Raw genomic sequence first — 19,185 nt, forward strand, 5'->3', positions numbered from 1 at the left:
ACTATCATCGCAGAGAATCTAAGGTTTTGAATATAAAAATTACACGCAATAAAACAAAGCACTAATGTATAAAGAAGCCGGCTTTGTGCAGTGCCTTTTAGAAAGAATACTGATTCATTTCTTTGGATTATTAAAGCACATATCTGCTGAAGTTCAGATGCCTTCGACTAAAACAAGGCAATGACATGGAAAGCTACTGTGAAATATTGATTGAGCCAGTGTTGCAGAGATGCTTTTAAGATAATAGGAGGGAGAGGACCCTGTGAAGAGATCAATAGGAAGGGGAAGTGAAGAAAAGAGAGGTTTCTCCCTACACACCACAGATCATCCATAATGAGCTGGTGTGTCAATACTTTGGCGATGGCTCTTCACATGCTATCGACTGCAGAATCACAACACTGGGCTACTGTACCTTCTTTTCACATCACACTGCGAAAGAAGGGTTTATATATGTGTATGAGTAGTGCATCGCAGCATCGCCTCATAGCTATTACGGAAAACTGCAAAAGGCAGATATTCAGATATGGTTTACATAGCTCTTAACAGAGATGTTGGCTAAGACATGATTGGTGGTTATCACTTCTCCCTACAGCCCACCAACACAGTGCAGATGCTGTTGCTTGTTTGCTGCAGATTGCAAATGTCAATACTGCCCCCTCATGGTACCAGCATCCTGGTGCAACACCCTGGTTAGGTTGGATGGGTGAGCCTGTATAGTGGCAGTAAAGCTGTGTCTGCAGTGTCACTGCATTGAGCGGGTACATTGAGGAGCAGAGTATGCCCATGTGTTAAAAAAAAAGGCAAGATTTGTGACCAGTCTTGATTTGGATCTCAATCTGAGTGTCATCAGTCAACACATTAAAACAAAGACAACCAAAAATTCAATTCAAAGCACTATCTGTCCCTGGAAGACAATTTGCAGAGGTGTGTAGAGCAGTACAGTAACACAAAACGTGATGCACGAGTGAGCTGTGCACGTTAAAAATGACAATATTATGAAAATGATAATATTACTGCAAAATTAATAAGTGCACATAACCGCTATAAATATCAAGAATAAGCCCGGTTATAAATACAAACATTTTACATGTGTTAATGTCGCAATATTTCCAATACAATCTCAATAAACTGCAGAAAACATAGTCTGTCATTTCGCGGCTCGTCCACTCCGCGCCGTTGGGTGGCGCTGTCTCCCCTCAGCTTCCTTCTTAGTTGCTCAAAAGAAAACACCGAAGAAACAGAGCTGCTTCCTGCAACTCACATGTACACAGCAGCAGATTAGAGGATGGATTCTTCAAAGAGTAATACTTCCACAAACAGTGGCCCTCAAGACACAAATTCAGACGACGAAGAAAAAAGCGACTTGTGTCCCGGGTTTAAAGACGCGGATGCTTTCGTTAAAGTAAGTGAGCTAACCAGGCAGGACGCAGAGTTTTGAGTTGAGGCTAGCAGGCAGCCAGGGGGGAAACGTGGATGTGGTTGTTGGGTATGAGCTGGAGTCACGTTATGAGTTGAAAACATGCACAGCTAAGTGTTGACACAAGCTCTGACTAGGTGTTTATCTTTATATTAAATGTAAATGGTAAGGTATAAGTCGAGAGTTGAGCTTGTTTAATGCGCTAATTAGCCAAAATATATGCCTGTCTCAGAGTAAATGTTTCAAAATGTTTCCTGTAGTGCTGCCAGTAAATCTCCACATGACACCAAATTATCTGTGAAAGATTTCGACAAAAGTATCAACACGTACCAAATTGCTGGTTTAAATTAGCTCTCTTGGGACTAGTTTGGGTTTATGCCTGAGGTCAGAGCTAATTAACTTAGCTAGCTAAAGTGATAGCTGTTAAAGGGAGAGAAGCAAGCAAATATACAACTTTGAGAAGCTGTCTGTAATTTTTAAAGATAAATAGCTCATATAGGTCATTATCAAAAATATTATAGACACATTTTCTCTCATTTATTTCATGTGTTTTATTTTATTTATAAGTACAACGCACATTAATAAACATTTCTGTAAATGTGACAGTGTTAGCCAACTGGCTAATTTTCAACTGCAGTCCTTTGTCACGATGTTACGAAACCAATTAAAGGATAAAATTCATAGGACGGCATGAAGACAGCATTAACTGCAGTAATTGGAAATTGTCAAGGTAGCCATGCAAAGCAACAAGCACCAGCAGAGCATCAGTACAATACAATAACACAACAACAACAAACAGCATGTTAGCACAAACAGACACATAAGCAACATGATGCACCAGCACACAGATTAGCAAGACATGCAGACATGCAAAGCAGCAATAGAGAGTAAAAACAGATAAATCACACTAGTCATATACACTGACACACAAGTCATGAGACAGAAAGTTAGCCATGCTGTTAATAAAATAGATATTTCATACATACCCATGCAGAGTTGGCTGCCTGGCAACAGGCAAGGATGTAAAGCAAGTTAGCAGCATGTGAGCTAGAAATGACAACAACAGTGTTTCTGTGAGCAATACACTGTGTTGACTAGAAATGTTTGCGTCTGATTGTCCAAAAACCAGGTCTTGAGCCTTTTTTTGAAGGTGTTCAAACAAATTCCACTGGTTAAATATCAACTAAGCATCTAAACACTGCATTCATGTAAGTTCAAATATAAAACTACCAGGTCTCTCTGTATAAGAATTACTTTATTGTTGTTAGGCATTAAAGTAAAACGCAATATAAACGAGGGCTGGGCGATATGGAGAAAATCAATTATAACAATATTTTTGACCAAATTCTTCAACATCAATAGAACAATTATATTGTAGGGTTCAGTGTTGGTGCATGTACAAAATGTTTACACAATTACATCTTTTTAAATATATATCGGTGACGTGGATACAATGACTAAATGGGTAAAATTAAATAATAGAAAAGCTAGAACAGTCTGGTAAGTTCAAAAAATTTCATCCCTTTACTGTAATGCAGCCTTTAAAAACCAGAGAAGACAACACTTGCAGTTCTGCGACATCCAAAATCTAAGATGATTTCTAGCATAATATGGGTAAATTGCCCAGCCTTAATATAAACATCACATTTCAGTGTTCACCTTCCATACATTTTACTTTAATTTACTATGTTTTATCATATGAGTACCGACTAACAGTTTGGTCTGTCTCTCTGCAGTATGGACTGGGTGCTGTATTATCCGCCACCAAAGCGTCTGCCAGCTTGCCTCAAAGTGGAGATGAATATGATTTCTATCGGAGCTTCCCGGGCTTCCAGGAGTTTTGTGAAAGTCAAGGAGATAAGCTTTTGCACTGGTGAATTTATAGCTTGTTGTTGCTTCATCCAAGTTTTGGCTCAGCCAGACACTTTCACCTGTTTCTGCCAATGTTCACTCAGCATCTCTGTTAACTACCTTAAAGGTTTAGTAGTGTTGCAGAACTGAATTGTATTCTGTGTGCCAAGCATGTAGGAGAACACAAAAATAAGAATGGCCCTATCTAGAGCTTTGGTTTTTCCATTCTGGGCTACTGTAGAAACAACACAGTAGACTCAATTTCAGGTGATGGTAAATTAATAAAAACAGAATTATGAATATTATACAGTTTCTGCCTATAGATGCCCTGAAATCCTACACACTAAACCTTTAAAGCCCATTATGCAACTAACAAATTCAGGAATGCATTTACTCTTGTAGCCGGAGCTGTGGACTTCCAGTACATTTGCAGGTCAAAGTTCACATTTGTTGAATGTAAACATGAGAATTTGGACAGCTGGTCAAGAGAAACAGTGTTGTTTTGATATGTTGCCATTGAAAATGGTGGGGAAAATTACTTCTAGTGATGTCATATCATCCCGGTGTGTGCAATAGTCTACACACTGCAACATCACTCTTTACAATCAGTGATGGCTTCCCTCAATATTTCCTGGTTATATTTGTCAGACCAATGACATCACGTCTTGTATCAATGCTGAGAGTGAGGAGTGCTTAACTGGGAAAAAGTCTGACTGAGCCTTAGACATGCAAACAGAAGACTGGGTTTGCTGAGTAACCTACCACTTCTTGTTTCCCAATAAGACAGTTAAATTCTTTTCACTGTGTCCCTGTGTCAGCATGAGTCAGTTAATGCAGCACCACGGCTGCAGATCTCACACGAGGGACAGGAACAAGATAACGGAGGTTGAGGAGAGGTTCGACCTGGTTGTGGACTCAAATGACGTCATCCTCGAAAGAGTGGTACGACCTATAGCTTCGGCGTTGTACATATTTCTTCATTAAAAAGTCTGTGCAAACCAACTGAGCTCCTGTTTCTGATTTCCAGGGGATTCTTCTTGACGAAGCTGATGGGGTGAACAGGAGCCAGCAGCCTGTCATGCCTGCAGGGTTTCAGCCTCCCAAGATTGTCGTCTCCAGCTGGAATCGCACGGTTGGCTAATTAACCTCTCAGCTCTTATACTGCAGATGCCAGTTTTTTGGGATACGTTCAAGCTTAGACATAATGTGCCAGTCCTGGCGTTCAAGCACTTAAAGCACTAGAACATTATTTTTGAACGCTTGATGAATATTCATACCGTTGCTTTACACCTTTTGGTAAACAATGCTCTTACTGCTCAGGGTCCGGGCTCTGGCAGTCGTTCTGAGACGTTCCGACTGCTCCACGCCAAGAATGTTGCGAGGCCTCAGCTGAAATTCAAGGAGAAAGTTGACAACAGCAACACACCATTTATTCCCAAGATCTTCATCAAGCCCAATGCAATAAAGCCTCTTCCATCTTGTAAGATACTTTTCACTCCTGTGTTCTTTTTATCTTTTGTTTTCATAAACTCATTAACATTTGTAACCTGTTTGCTCTCTTGCTCTTCAATCACAGATTTCACCAACAAACAAATCCGTAAACAGAGACCTGAGGACCTTGATGTCCCGGCCGCCCTGGCTGACTTCATTCACCAGCAGAGAACTCAGGAACATGTTGAAGACATGTAAGACTTATCCCTTATATTAACATGCTTTGTCTTTTCCTGTTTCTCATCGCCCATCTAAATTTATGATTCTGATCCATGCAGGTTTGCACATCCATACCAATATGAACTGGATCATCTTACAATACCAGAAAGCCTTCTGTCCAAGCCAGAACCACAGGTAAGTTATAGATATGCTATAATGTGATCCTCTTATTGTTGAGGCTTTTACTAAATCCATCATTTGTGAATTCTTTTTAGATGTACAAAGCGATGGCTGAGACCACGTGCACCTTCATTGACACGCTGGAGGGTCTGGTGGCTCTGAATGAGAAGCTGTGCAAATTATCTGAATTTGCAGTGGACCTCGAGGTAGGGGATTAGAAAAAGTTGTTGCACGGTGTCTGCCAGCCCTTAAAAAAGTCTTAAATGTTTGAAATGCAATTAAGTAAATATTAGGCCTTAGAAGTCATTAAATCGTATTTAATTTGGATTTTGAGGTCTTTATTGCCACAACTTTTTACCTTATTTACCCTTCCTTTAATTTTGTCAAAATGAGTCAAGCTCCTCTGTGTGAAAGTCCGAATTCTTGATTTAACAGTTCTTTAAACCTGCAAATGAACCTAACACTGTCTTTTTACTTCATAAGCTACTTGCAAAATGTATATAAACCTAAATCAATCTAATGATCGTATTCCTACATGAAACCTACCTCTGCACAGGACTGCATAGTTTATAGTCGTTGTTTTGGGTTTTTTTGCACAATTAAAACACAAAAAGACAAGAAAAATGAATAATGAAATACAGTGCAGGGAGAGGCAAACAGCCCAGAGGGCTCATTTAAAGCCTCTGCCAAAAAATAATTTCACAAAGTTATTAAGGACTCAAAAGTACAGAAAGATAAAGAAAATACATCAAATAAAACAAATGATAAGAAACTACTAATAAGATAAGATAAGATATACTTTATTGTCCTGAAGGAACTTTGTAAGTGATGTTTTGGGCCAGTTACAGGCAGCGAAGGTAAGTGTACACGAGGTAGTTATGTTTTGCAGTGTCCCATATTGCGCAGTATCAGGTATTGCACATGGTATAAGTGATACAAATAAATGAATAAAAGGCTGGATAAGAAAGAGAGAAACACAATTAGGAGATATATTGAATAAAAAACACAATAATAACCAGCAATAAAAGAATCTATAAAACCTAAAATCAGGGAATCAATGATACAAAGAGGTACTTCAGGAGTTGGTTTTGCCCTCAAAAGGACTCTTGTAAAAAGAAAAAAACCTGTTTTATATTCTCTGTATCTTTCTCTATGTCTCTTTCTATCTAGCATCGCAAAACATGTTTGATTGCAACCATTACAAAACAGCAGTTAAATGTTTTTAGGTATCTTTTGTAACACTTTATAGACATACGGGTTTTTACCAGGTGGAAAAAATCATTCTATAGTTTAGTTCCCCTAAATCTTATTGAAAATTGACTTCTATACGTCAGAAATTTAGGAAGATGAAGATCTGATGATTTACGAGTTAATATGAATGTAACTGTGAATTAGCTGTAAAATACATTGTGAACTGCTCAGGAATATTCCCTTCACTTAAAATTATTTTGTAAATAAAAACACATATTTAAAAAATATTAATGCTATAAATAGTGAGAATCTGAAGTCTCTGAAATAAAGACTGTTGACTGTAGTATTTATAAGTCTGAAGTTTGGTTTTAAATTATATTGAAAGGAACCTAAAAAAACATTAAGTGTCTGATACTCACAGACACCCTGTCAGGGACGGACAGGGAGTGGGCACAATTATCATATATGCCTATAACATGTAATGTGATCCTGTTAAACAGCCGAGCAACAGATAGTTTTATTAACACTCTGTTCTCATCGCAGCACCACTCCTACAGGAGTTTCCTCGGCCTCACCTGTCTGATGCAGATCTCCACCAGAGAGGAGGACTTCATCATCGACACCATTGAGCTCCGCAGCGAGATGTACATCCTCAACGAGGCATTCACTGACCCAGCTATTGTCAAGGTAAGAGAACCGCTCCACAAATCATTTGTTCCTGCATCCTATTCTATGACTTTTAACTGTTTAAAGGGGAGATGAGATTACATGTCCAGTTAGCTTTGTTTTCAAAATGAACAGCAAAAAGTTCTGTGTGGCTGTTTTTACATCCCACAGAGCTACCTGCTGGTGGTTTTATGATGCAGTGGACAGTTAGAACATATTGCTGCTGGTTTCACTTTGAGTTTTCCTGACAAATAAGTGGTTTAGGTAATTAAGCTGTGGGTATTTAAAGAGAACCTGTCTGGTTGTCTGACCACTTGTTCTGCGTTATAAAGCTGTGTCTAGCTCTGTCATTGCATTGCCAAATCTCAGCAATTAAAATGGCTTTAAAAAGGCATCAAGGAAACAATTTTTTTAAGCAGATGAAATTGAAGATGGCTTATGAAGTGGTTGCATCTGAACCATCTAATCATCTCCTATTGAAATGAGATGGCAACCCGAAGAGGAGAAACTCCACCAGTGTAGTGTGTTGAGTTTAAAAAGATTTTATTTGAAAAGCGTCGCAGCCTAAATTTCTTTGAGGTGTCTCAGCGCCCCAAAGTTTTCAAACATGTTTGACAAAGTTGGCGGACATCCTGCGGTGTGTGGGAGCAACCGTGACTCACACACCGTAGGATACCTGTGAAAACGTGTGTTGCGTGGGCTTGAACTGCTGAGGGATCTGCGAAAAAAAATATCCAAACATAAAAATGTCACACGGTGCGTCCTCAGCTTTTAATACTTTGGGTTCAAATAATTTTTTTTCAAAATAAGTTGGTACCGCTCCAAAGAGGCTTCAGCTGTGCTTTCTCTCCTGTTCTCAGGTATTTCACGGCGCTGACTCTGACATGGACTGGCTCCAGAGAGACTTTGGCGTGTATGTCGTCAACCTTTTTGACACGCATCAGGCCAGCCGAGCTCTGAACATGGCCAGACATTCCCTTGACCACCTGCTCAGACACTTCTGTAACGTGGACTCGGACAAACGCTACCAGCTGGCTGACTGGAGGGTTCGGTATGGAGATGACAGGGCCTTTTGATGCCTGTTTTTATAGTTATTGTTTAGGTTTACCTGAGGGTTAGAGTCCTAATCTCTTTACTGGAAAAACCATTGTGAATGTCAGAATGTTTGCACTTAAAAATATATATTATTATCTTAGACAACATGTTCCATGACTTTGCCCTTTAGCCCTTTGCCAAGTGAGATGGTGGAGTACGCCCGGGCAGACACCCACTACCTTCTTTACATCTACGACTGTGTGAGGGTGCAGCTGTTGGACTATAACCACGGGCAGCCTGGCCTGCTGCAGAGTGTCTGGAACAGGAGCAAAGACGTTTCTCTGAAGGTGAGCACCAACCTCACTTCATACACCATTAGGATTAAATTAACACTTAAAGACCAGCTTCTATACTCCTGTTCCACTATTCTCTATCCAATAGTTGCACTTTTTTTATTGCTGTCATATTTTAGAATTTCCACCCCATAATTTCCTGCATTTCCTGACATTTGTCACGACTTCCTTCCACACAGAAATATGTGAAGCCTATATTCACAGAGGAGTCATATTTTGAGCTGCAGAGGAAGCAGAAAAGGTCTTTTAACACCCAGCAGCTCACTGCCTTCAGACTGCTGTTTGCCTGGAGGGACAAGCTGGCCAGGCAGGAAGATGAAAGCACCGGGTAGGCTGTTTGGAAATGGATGGACTCACTGTTCTGGAAATCTGCTAGAGCTGTTTTCCTATTTATAGTTTGTGCCCGGCCAGATTTTTGCAACCCACATTTTTTGCGACAATCTCTCTCTGCTTTTAGAATCATTCATGGTCTTTCGACATCTGTGACGACCTGTTTTAATGTAGTGTTGTTTGTGTGTTTAGATACGTCCTGCCCACGCACATGATGATCAAGATTTCTGAGGAGCTGCCAAAGTAAGTTGATTAGATTTCCCACTTAAAGGGACGGTTCACCCCCAAATAAAAAACAAACTATTTTTCATCTTACCTGTGGTGCTATTTATCAGTCTAGATCGTTTTGGTGGTAGTTGCCAAGTGTTGAAGGTATCAATCGTAGAGATGTTTGCCTTTTCTCTAACGTAAAAGAACTAGGTGGAACTCACCTTGTGGTGCAAAAAAAAAAAAAAAAGCACCAAAAATACATTTGAATAAGTCAGCAACAATGTCTTTGCAGAAATCATGACCTGGTTACTCAAGATAATTCACAGACCTTTGTGTGAGCATGTTGGAACTATTTTATTTCTACCAAACTATACCCGCCAATCTAGATTGTTAAGTAGACTACAGGTAAGAGGAAAAATGTGTATTTTGGTTCAGGGTTGAACTCTCCCTTTAAATTTTGATTCATTCTCAGTGTTACTTGTTCCCTCCCGTTAGTTCCTGAGAGCTTAGTGTTTTTATTCATAACCTCCAACATAGTATTTTGTCTTTACCTACTCAGAGAGCCTCAGGGCATCATTGCCTGCTGTAACCCCGTCCCCCCGCTGGTGAGACAGCAGGTCAATGAGCTCCATTTGTTAGTGCAGCAAGCCAGAGAAATGCCTCTCCTTAAGGTGAGAAATGATGGGTGGCGGCAGTGGGAATGTGTTTTGTTGGTGTAATTTCAATGTTTGTGTTGCTGAATCATTTGTCTGTGAAAGTACCTGAATCAATCAAAGATTGTAATGTTTTCTACACTTCACACAGGCTGAGATTGCAGCTCAGAAGAACAAAGGACTCACACCCATTAAAAAGGTTGGTTAGAAACTGATTAAACTGGATGGAATTTTTTGTTTTTGCATTCAGTAATTGCCGAAGGAACCGTGACTGTGATGAATAAAATGTAATCTTGTTTAATTTTCCAGCCAGAAGTCACGTTGTTTGGTCCTCATGATACATCCAGGGTCTCTGAGAGTGATCTCCCCCACTTCTCTCCAGATGGTAAGCTTTATATATGTGCATTATCCAGGTGATACCTGTTTCAGAGTATATCATGGTATGAAAATGAATGGTTATCATACCATGTAGATTGTCTCATATACTGCTTTCACCTGTGTGTGTGCATCTCCTTTTCTCCTCGACTGCCTGTCAGACTCGTCAACTTGTGCCACACACACATGCAGTAAGAAAATGTCCAATAGAAGTGAGGCTGATAGCACCAATCTCCATCCTGCACCTAAAAAGAAATTAAAATCAGCAGTCCGAAATTAACTTAAGATATCCCAAAATCTCTTTGAGAACACCATGACTCTGCACATGTACTTTTTATAACTTCCTAATGAAAAAATGTGTGAACGTTTAAACCTTGAGAGGAAAATTCGCTATCAAAATTGTTTTCCACATTCATCTGCATTAGGGAAGGGCGATATGGACAAAAATTAATATCTCGCTATTTTCAGGCTGATTGGCGTATTTTCTATGAAATGCTCTACATGTTTTGAGTTTCAAGTCAAAGCCACATTTGAGATGTCACAAGCACTTTTATAAAAACAGACTGTGATTAGAATAAAATGCAAAGACATGGATTTTTTTCCTGTTTGAAAATATACAGTTGCACAATATGTAAATGATTAATTAGGTAAAATAGATAGCAGGGCTGTACATGAACGTTTTGCACATACTGTAGCACTGGAGCTACAGAGGTTTAAAGGTTTGCAGCACAGGACACAAAACAATAACATGAGTTTAAAAGTATCAAGCAGGTCTAAATCTATTGTAGTTTGAAACAATTAAAATCTTTGTGAGGGGAGTTATAAAGTCATTTTCCATGGCCTTTCAAATGAATCTAGTGCTGGAAAATGATTTAAATCTTTCTATTTATGTAGGTTATTAATCTTATTTATGCACAGAGCATCAAACGTGACACTAGAGATGAAACGTCTGTGTTGTCGCTGCATTTTTTTAACAGATCTGTCGCCTGCATCCAGGTGCTGTCTCAATGTCACGAAATAAACTACAACTACCAAGAAGAACGGCGATGCATTATGATCCACCTCACACACAAACTGACAGCACAGCACTGTACATGTGCTGCGGTCATTTCATCTCACAGACTGATTTACCGTAGCACATGCAACATATAGACCGATGTCACACTGTAGACTAACAGACAGATTAAACAGAGGAGCAGCTCTGTGTCTCTCTGTGTGTTGCTGGAGAACTAGTGAGTGAGTGAGTGAGTTTAAATAACATATTACAGTGACATGCTATTTTTGTATGTGGTTCACATATATTTTTTTTATTATAATTTGGCTTTCATATTGTGTAAATCTCATTCCGTTGCAGCCCTATTAGGTGATGTAATATTTACCCCATAAGGCCTCAAACAACTTTTTTTCCCAGAGCTGCCTGTCAAACAAGGGGTGCTCTTCTCAGAGGATGATCACAGAATGGATGTTGATGTACAGAAAACAAGTGGTCTTGTGGCAGCACCCAAAGTCACGCTGTTCGAGGTAGATATCACATTTCACTTTCCTTTATTCAGCTGGTAGATTCAAATGCAATTGTGATATCTAATGTGAGAATTCTGCATCCTTTTTGAAGGAGCTGGTAGCAGGGACTGACCCAGAGTCCCTCTCTGTGGCCCAAACGAAAGCCAGACGTATCATCGAGTCTTTTGAAAACCCTTTCAGAATGGTAAGAGATAACCAGTGGTTAACCCGTAGTATTGTTTGATTTAACCAGACACAGTGTTTAAAGATCTTCCTTGTGATTTCAGTACTTACCCATCAGTGATGTGCACATCAGCAAGAATGCCAAGTTTGACCCGTCTTCAAAAATATTTGAGGTAATCACATATTCCTCCACATCCAGACTTATTTGTGTCTTCCTTTGAACTACACATTTGAATGTTGATAGCTGTACAATCTCAAATCTACAGATTAGTAAAAAATGGAAACTGCAGAGTATTGAACAGCAACAGAAGGAGCTGGAGGCCAAGAGGAAAGCCAAGGACGAAGCAAGGGAACACGCAAAGAAAGTGGCAGGTAATGGGGTCGAGCTTTCTCCATATGCACACTTTTTAAAGGAGCGTCCCTTATTGTATTTTACCGTTGATTTCCACAGAGGAAAGAATCAAGGCTAAGCAGAGCTACCAGGAGTCTCTCCAGAATGTCGCCACCGTTCGCCAGCAAGCAGCGGTGAGTCATTCGCTCTCCTGTCCTTCCATTTCCTCTGCGCCACTTCGGTTTGCACTCTGTCAGCTTGTCCCTGTTGGGAAGGTACATATCCATAAAAAACATGAGTGTTATATTCACCCAAGAGCCTGGCACAGCATATTAAAGACATCACTGTAATAGGCAGTTTAACCCTCTGCAATGCCCCCATTTTCTGGAGACATGGCTGTTATTTCTGCACATAAATATGGTGACTCACAAGCGAGCGAACCACTGCTGCCAGTCTGTAGCGCCGGCATGTCAGCGGCCTTTTAATATTTATATCTGTCACATGATGTGCCTGGGGAAGAAGAACACACGGCGTGGGATTGCAGCATTAGAGACGAATCCTCCGCTCATCAAATGATTTTCTTCCCTCCTGGGGAACAACAATAGCTACTTTTTGCCCAAGAGCCCACTTCCTGTTCGCTCCGTCTGTCTGGGGTATTGCCTGGCACCCTCCCCTACACGCTCCTACCGCCATATGGTCTTTCCTCTCCATTTTAAATGCTCCATTAGACAAGAGTCTCTGTACTTTGTCTCCTGTCCTTGGTGCAAGGGAACAGGACGAACAGTCACCCCCGTTTGAGTCTCACCGCTGACCCTGCTGGTGGCACCACTTCCCCTCTGCCTTTCACCGTGGGAGCTTTGAGCCACCAGTCACGAGTGCACCCAGTCACAGTGTGCATCCCAGCAATCCATTGTGTGATGATGGCTTAAGTGAAAAGTTTGTTTTAAGCTGAAACGGCAGCTTCAGATAAGCACGCTGGCACCGTCTGGTGGCATGTATTACAGTCAGAAGTGTTGGCAGCAGCACTTGAAAGTAACACTCGTCAGTCTGCCAACTGCAGGCAAATATTGGCTCTGCTGGCTAACTGTCAGTTTCAGCCGGCACTTTGGCAGTGAAGTTTTCTTGTCAAATTTCAGTTTGAAAGAAAGCTTTCCAGCTTTTCAAAGCTTCGACTGCACTGATTTTAGGATTGATATAATGAGCTCCAGCATCACTGGTTTGCTCTTTCGCCTGCGCCCAGTTCATGAACGGTTGCATCAAAAAAATAATTAACTGTCAACCTCACCGGTCATGGCAGATGGCCGCCCACCTAGACCCTGCTTCTGTTAGAGGTCTCTGCCTATTAAAGAGAAGTTTTTCTTCATTGCTGTCGCCAAGTGCTCGCTCGTGGTGGAGTTGTTGGGTCTCTGTAAATTAAACGGTATGCTCTAGACATTCTCTGTATGAGAAGTGTCTTGAGATAACTTATGCTATGATTTGGCACTATAATTACCTTCACTCAACAGGTCAAATTAAACATGCTGATTAAAACTAACTGATGTAAATACAAATCATTGACATCCTTTAATCAGACTTATAAATAAGGATGATAAACACAGGGATGTTTTTAGCACCAAATCTTAGCGAACCGTCTGATTTTGTGTGTGTGTGTGTGTGTGTGTGTGTGTGTGTGTGTGTGTGTCCCTTTGAATCATTTACTATCTAAATTCTGAGGTTTTTGCGAGAAAAGAATTTCTTACTTTCTCCAGTTGTATAAATATGTACCCTATACAAAAAATGTTTTAACACCTAAACTGTGCATCATATATTTCCCGCCTCACGCAGTTTCTCTAAATTTTGCCAAACCTCAGTAGCAGTGATGAGTCTTGAGTCTAACTGGGCTGGCTATGGATTCCAAGCCTTGAGGGAAAATAGAAAACTTAATAATGTGCAAAGATTCGTCGCTTTCACAGTGAACTCTGCAGTTAAACTACCAAATGATCATAAGTATCCCACTGCAGAGTTGCCACCTTGTGGTAAAACATATTAATGAATGCTCATTTAGACCTTTAAGAAATGTTGATTGGCTAATTTATACATTATAGTTGTTTTACTTTCCCCTATAAGGCTCAAATATGTTTTGCAGCGCCAGAATATTTTTGAAGTATTGTATTATTTTTGGTCAGAAATGGATAGTAGAGATTGCTGACCCCTGTTTCAGACAGGCATATATATGTATTCCAACTGTGCTCCTAATGAACAGTCAGTCCCAAAAAAAACAGAAAATCAGAATGTGTTGGCAGATGTTGTTGTCAGGGTGGGCCGCCACAAATAAATAAATGTATGGGAAACCTTGACTATATTCGATATCAACAGTAACAGAGAGCAGAACTGATACAGATGTATCCCCACTGCAGGAAGTAAGTACTGAAACTGTTTCAGTATATGCATCATTAAATCGATAGTTTTAACACCAGATTGTAAGGCAAAGGCAAAGCACATTTATTTGTAAAGCACATTGCATACGTTGCATAAAGTGCTTTACAGATTAGTCAAGTCAAGTGTTGCCCAATCACAAAGCTTGCCCCAAAGGGCTGTATAAATAGTAATTTCAATTCAAATTCAACTTGATCTATAATGTCCAATGTCACAAACCACAGTGAGCTTTAGAAAACCTTACAGCATGACATCCCTCTGTCCTTGGACACTCACAGCCAATAAGGACTTGTGACTTACCCAGCCTTTACAAAAAACTGTCTTTGTGGATTTAAATAAGAGATGATGCTAGCTTGTGCAAACAGAGGGAAGCAGGGTCTTTGTTTAAACATGTATAGATTAATGGTAGATTCTGAGATATGAGGCTGCAGCTTCAGCCACTAACCTGCTGGCTGGATAATTACAACTGTAGAACTCAACATTTCAATTTAACTTAACAGAGTTAAATGTTTAAAAACGTACCAACTAGCATAAAATTAAATTGCTTTAAGTTACTGTATCGTCCTCTGCTATAATGTAATGATGTTGTGGTGTTTCTTCTTCACCCCAAGCAGCCACCTTGTTTTAGCTTGATAATACATTGCAGAGATGTAACCTCAGTGTCATCTTGAAGGCTGATTTCACATCTTTTTTGGCAGAAGAGTATCGTGTCACTGATTCTTACAGGTTAGAAAGTTAAATCGTTTCTGCATGTCTGAGGACACCACACAGTGATCTCTGATGGATTCAATTAACAGAGACAACAACTTAATGCTGCAGAGCGTGAAGCAAAGGGACAATTTCAACCTGTAGATGGCAGCAAAAGCTGGTTTTTCAACTTCAAACTGTTTCATCACTAATAATGAGTCAATTTAATGCTGTATTAAGAAGGTCACTGCAGTATAATTCTTTCAATCAGAAGCCCGTATAGGATGAAATTGTTGTGTAGATTTCAAAGTGGTAGAAAAGATTTCCACACACTTACATCTATGCAGTGTTTCACTTTACTCTGAGCTTTTAGGGTACAAAGAAATATATCTGGCAAGTATGCAGCAAAGGAAAACAAAATATGTTTAACAAACTATGTCAGTTATTATCGATCTCTTTATAATAATCTATAATAATAATCAGACAACACATGATAACAACTTTTAAAGGAGCTGATAAAACACTTAAGTATTTAAAACTGAGGAAATAAAACACAGTCCAAAAGAACTTAAAACTCAAGTAAAATCAGGAAAGGCTGTCCGATAAAAGCGTCTTTTAAAAAGAGACTTAAAAGAGATCCTTGACTCGGCCGACACAATTTCCTCAGGCAGACAGTCTAGACCCTCGGGGCCCTGACAGCAAACACCCCTTTAGTTTTCAGCTGGCCCTTTGGAACAGACAAAAGACCTCTGCCCGTGGACCTCAAAGTACGTCCTGGCATGTACGGTACTAAAAGGTCAGAGCTATAGCTGGTGTAGAAGACACCATGAAGAGCCTCAAAATTAATCAATGAAATCTAAAAAACTATTCTAGAACATACTGGGAGCCAGAGTAAAGACGCTAAAACTGGAGTGATGTGATCATGTCTCATGGTTCTCATTAAAAGCCTGGCAGCTGAACTCAGTACTTTCTGGGGTCGATTAATAGATCTGCAGTAATCCAGGCGTGAAGAGATGAAGGCGTGTTAAATTTCTGTGTCTTTAAAAGTTAAAATGGGTTGTATTTTTGAAGTATGTCTAAGATGGTGAAAACATGATTATACAAGCTTTGTGACATGCTGCCCGTATTCCCTTTAATTCCTTAAAGATCAACTTGATGTGTGTTCTTATGTGCAGTTTAATGGTTCACCATGAATAAACAGACCTCAGAATATTAAAATATTACAAATAGTTGCAGCTGTTAAAATCACTTTCATAACAAAACTGTCACCTTACACTGCGTTATCTTAGTTTAACAAAACACATGCATTTAAGAACACATTCATTAAATGTTTATTCGAAGTGGTGTGCAGAGTATAATGTTGCTCACCTATTTCATTAGGAATTTGCAAAAGGCGGGGGAAAGAAAAGAGAGCGTGAGGCCAGTGAAGCCGGAGAGTCGACTCCTAAACCATCTAAGAAGCTGATGAAATCTGAAGAGAAGCCCCAGAAGACAGAACCGCCTCCCCAAGACACCTTCAAGCCCTTCGACTACAGTCAGTCAGACCTCAAAGTCTTTGCTGGTATGAATACGCGATTTTTTAATTAACATCACATCATTACTTCTCATTCAGTTACTGTTGTTGTACATTATAAAAATGAATTCACTCCTTTTGTTTTTACAGGCACTAAAGCAAAGGACAACACACAGTTTGATCCAAACCGGCAATCCCATGACAACAAGAAGAGGGTATTTGTTTGCAAATTAATGTTGTTGTTGATGTAACAATATGTATTTTAAAAGTGAATGACAAATTTAAATCTTTTATCCAACAGAAAACTCCCAAGGGACAAAAATCCAATTTTGCAGCTGGAAACCGCAGCATGTCGTACATGGCTGGAAAATCCGATCGGTAAACACGCACAATAAACAGTAGTTTCTTTGCCTATGTAGATTCAAACATTGCAGTACGTTAACCACGCTGTCTTTTTCTTCTTTACAGAGGATTCCGGCACAACTGGCCCAAAAGATAAACTGTCTTCGATGCTATTTTCTATCTTACATGTATTTTAAAACTGCCTTTTTTTTCCTCCTGCAGAAACAATGTTCCAGTTTTTTCATTCTTGCAAGTGAAATTCAGTATTTCAATATTTAATGGATTTCAAAGTGTATTTTCTTCCATCTGTGGAACAGTGTACCCTGTAAATATGTGGAAGCACAGACCTCCTTATTAAAGATGATTTTAGAGGAAAAGGTTCTTGTCTACATTTTTTTAAAATCGAACTAAAATAAATATGTTTTCATTTTGTTGGAGTGGTATCATTAATCAGACCTTTCTTCTGAACTATCATCACTGATACTAACTTTAAAGGTAAGGCAATGGAAGTGGCATTCCAGCAGGGAAACTCAAACTCAGCATATCCAAACTCACAATGTCAAAAAATGTACAGGCATAAGGCGTTTTTGGAATGACTGTTTATTTTGGCTTCCAAAACTCAAGAAATTGGTGATGACTCTTTTTCCAGATTCAGATTCAGACAACTTTATCAATCCCATCAATTGTGGCAATTTGTTTGAGCAGCTTGCCTTGTACACATACTATAACGTACAGTAACATGTACACACATAAATAGATGAGAAATAAATACAAAACGGATTAAAAAAAATGCCAAGGAGTTCAGTGGAATAAGGGAATCTATAAATAATGAGTAATAGGCTGATTATTGATAAAAGAAACAAAAAAAACAAAAACAAAAATTCACAGAGAATTTAAAGGACCAATTGCAGTGGGAATACCAGTTAGTTTTACAAGCAGGTAAAGTGTAATGACCCCCTTGATGATCCACGATACAAATATAATCAGAAAGGCACCCTACTACCAAAACTGGCGTCATATTGCCAAAAGTATGTAGACTAGTGACCAATACACACCTAATTGCTGAATGTCACATTACAAGTTCAATTTTGAGTTTGTTTTTTCTTTTGAGTATTACATATTATGCCTCTAAATACTTTACTTCACTACATTTCAAAGGGAACTATGATACTTTTTTCTCCACTAATTTATCTGACGGAGTAATTAGTTACTTAACAGATTAGGATTTTTAAAAAGAAAACATGGTCAATTCATAAAATTTGATACCATGCTATATCAAACTATTCAGCAGTATATAAAGTAGTTCAAATGTGCTGCACATTCACCGTCTGTAACATATTACAATGCTTAAGTGTGAAAGCATCAGTGATAATATTCCAATGATGGATGTATATGTTGGATGTAATTATATAACTTTGAAAGGCGGTCAATACTTGAATATAAGACTTTTATTTTTTTGTAATTTTACAGAGCAGTATTGCTAGGGGCCTCTCTAGTGGAATCTGAGCCAAGTCCTCAACAAGCACGCGTCTCAAGCCTGTTGTAGACGGGAGGTTCCAGACGCAAAAAGCGATTCACAAAGCAGTACTGCTACTTTTAGTCAAGTTGAATGAATGAATGAACATGAATTATTCCACCAACTGCTTTCACTCCTCAGGGGGGAGCAGAGCATTAGAAAGTCATTAAGTCAGGCACTGATGTTGGATGATAAGGTCTGCTTCACGGTTGGTGTTCTAGTTCATCCCAAATGTGTTGGGTGGGGCTGAGATCAGGGCTCTATCTAGGCCAGTTAGGCTCATTAACAACAAACTAAAAGCTTTAGGATTACTTAATCTTCTGGATATAATGTTCTGTTATCTGTGTTAATAAAATGATGTATATTTTATTAACTGTGTGTGATCCGTCCTCTGTGAGACACTATTCAGAATTTGCTATGTGACTTTCTGGATTAAGTGGGTTTGTCATAAAGAGAGAGCACAGCTAGCCTATAAATGACCAAAACAAAATTAAAAAACTCACCACAAAGCTTTTTGTCATTTTTCAGGAGCGTTGGCCATATCCAGCTATCTTCTTAAGCAGTTGGAGTTTCCCATGCCATGCTGAGCCACTTTAACCCTTTGAAACCTGAGCGAATTGGCTTGATTTATTTATTTATTTTTTCAAAAACATGGAAAGAAGGCATTGAGAAATGTATGAAATGGCCCAAATTAGAAAGATATTAAAAAGTTGTAACTCTAGTAACTCTAGTAACTAAGAAAATACCCCCAAATAAGCCAAAAAGAAAAATTAAAAAACAAAAACAA

General features: G+C 39.3%; 1 protein-coding gene across 1 annotated transcript; it reads left to right on the plus strand.

Annotated features, from left to right (window-relative positions):
* The first annotated feature begins 1,245 nt into the window (after window positions 1-1,245).
* Window positions 1,246-17,259, plus strand: exosc10 (exosome component 10). The gene is made up of 25 exons (XM_050063942.1): window positions 1,246-1,402; window positions 3,154-3,290; window positions 4,087-4,210; window positions 4,296-4,400; window positions 4,589-4,748; window positions 4,845-4,953; window positions 5,038-5,113; window positions 5,194-5,304; window positions 6,833-6,976; window positions 7,816-8,006; window positions 8,181-8,337; window positions 8,523-8,671; window positions 8,866-8,916; window positions 9,443-9,554; window positions 9,688-9,735; window positions 9,846-9,921; window positions 11,323-11,432; window positions 11,524-11,616; window positions 11,699-11,767; window positions 11,861-11,966; window positions 12,046-12,119; window positions 16,408-16,588; window positions 16,691-16,755; window positions 16,842-16,918; window positions 17,009-17,259. Exons 1-25 carry the CDS (start codon window positions 1,286-1,288, stop codon window positions 17,037-17,039), a joined length of 2,673 nt encoding a protein of 890 aa, XP_049919899.1. The 5' UTR covers window positions 1,246-1,285; the 3' UTR covers window positions 17,040-17,259.
* The last annotated feature ends 1,926 nt before the right edge of the window (window positions 17,260-19,185 follow it).

The sequence above is a fragment of the Epinephelus moara genome, chromosome 16 (assembly GCF_006386435.1).
Source record: "Epinephelus moara isolate mb chromosome 16, YSFRI_EMoa_1.0, whole genome shotgun sequence".
Taxonomy (NCBI): Eukaryota; Metazoa; Chordata; class Actinopteri; order Perciformes; family Serranidae; genus Epinephelus; species Epinephelus moara.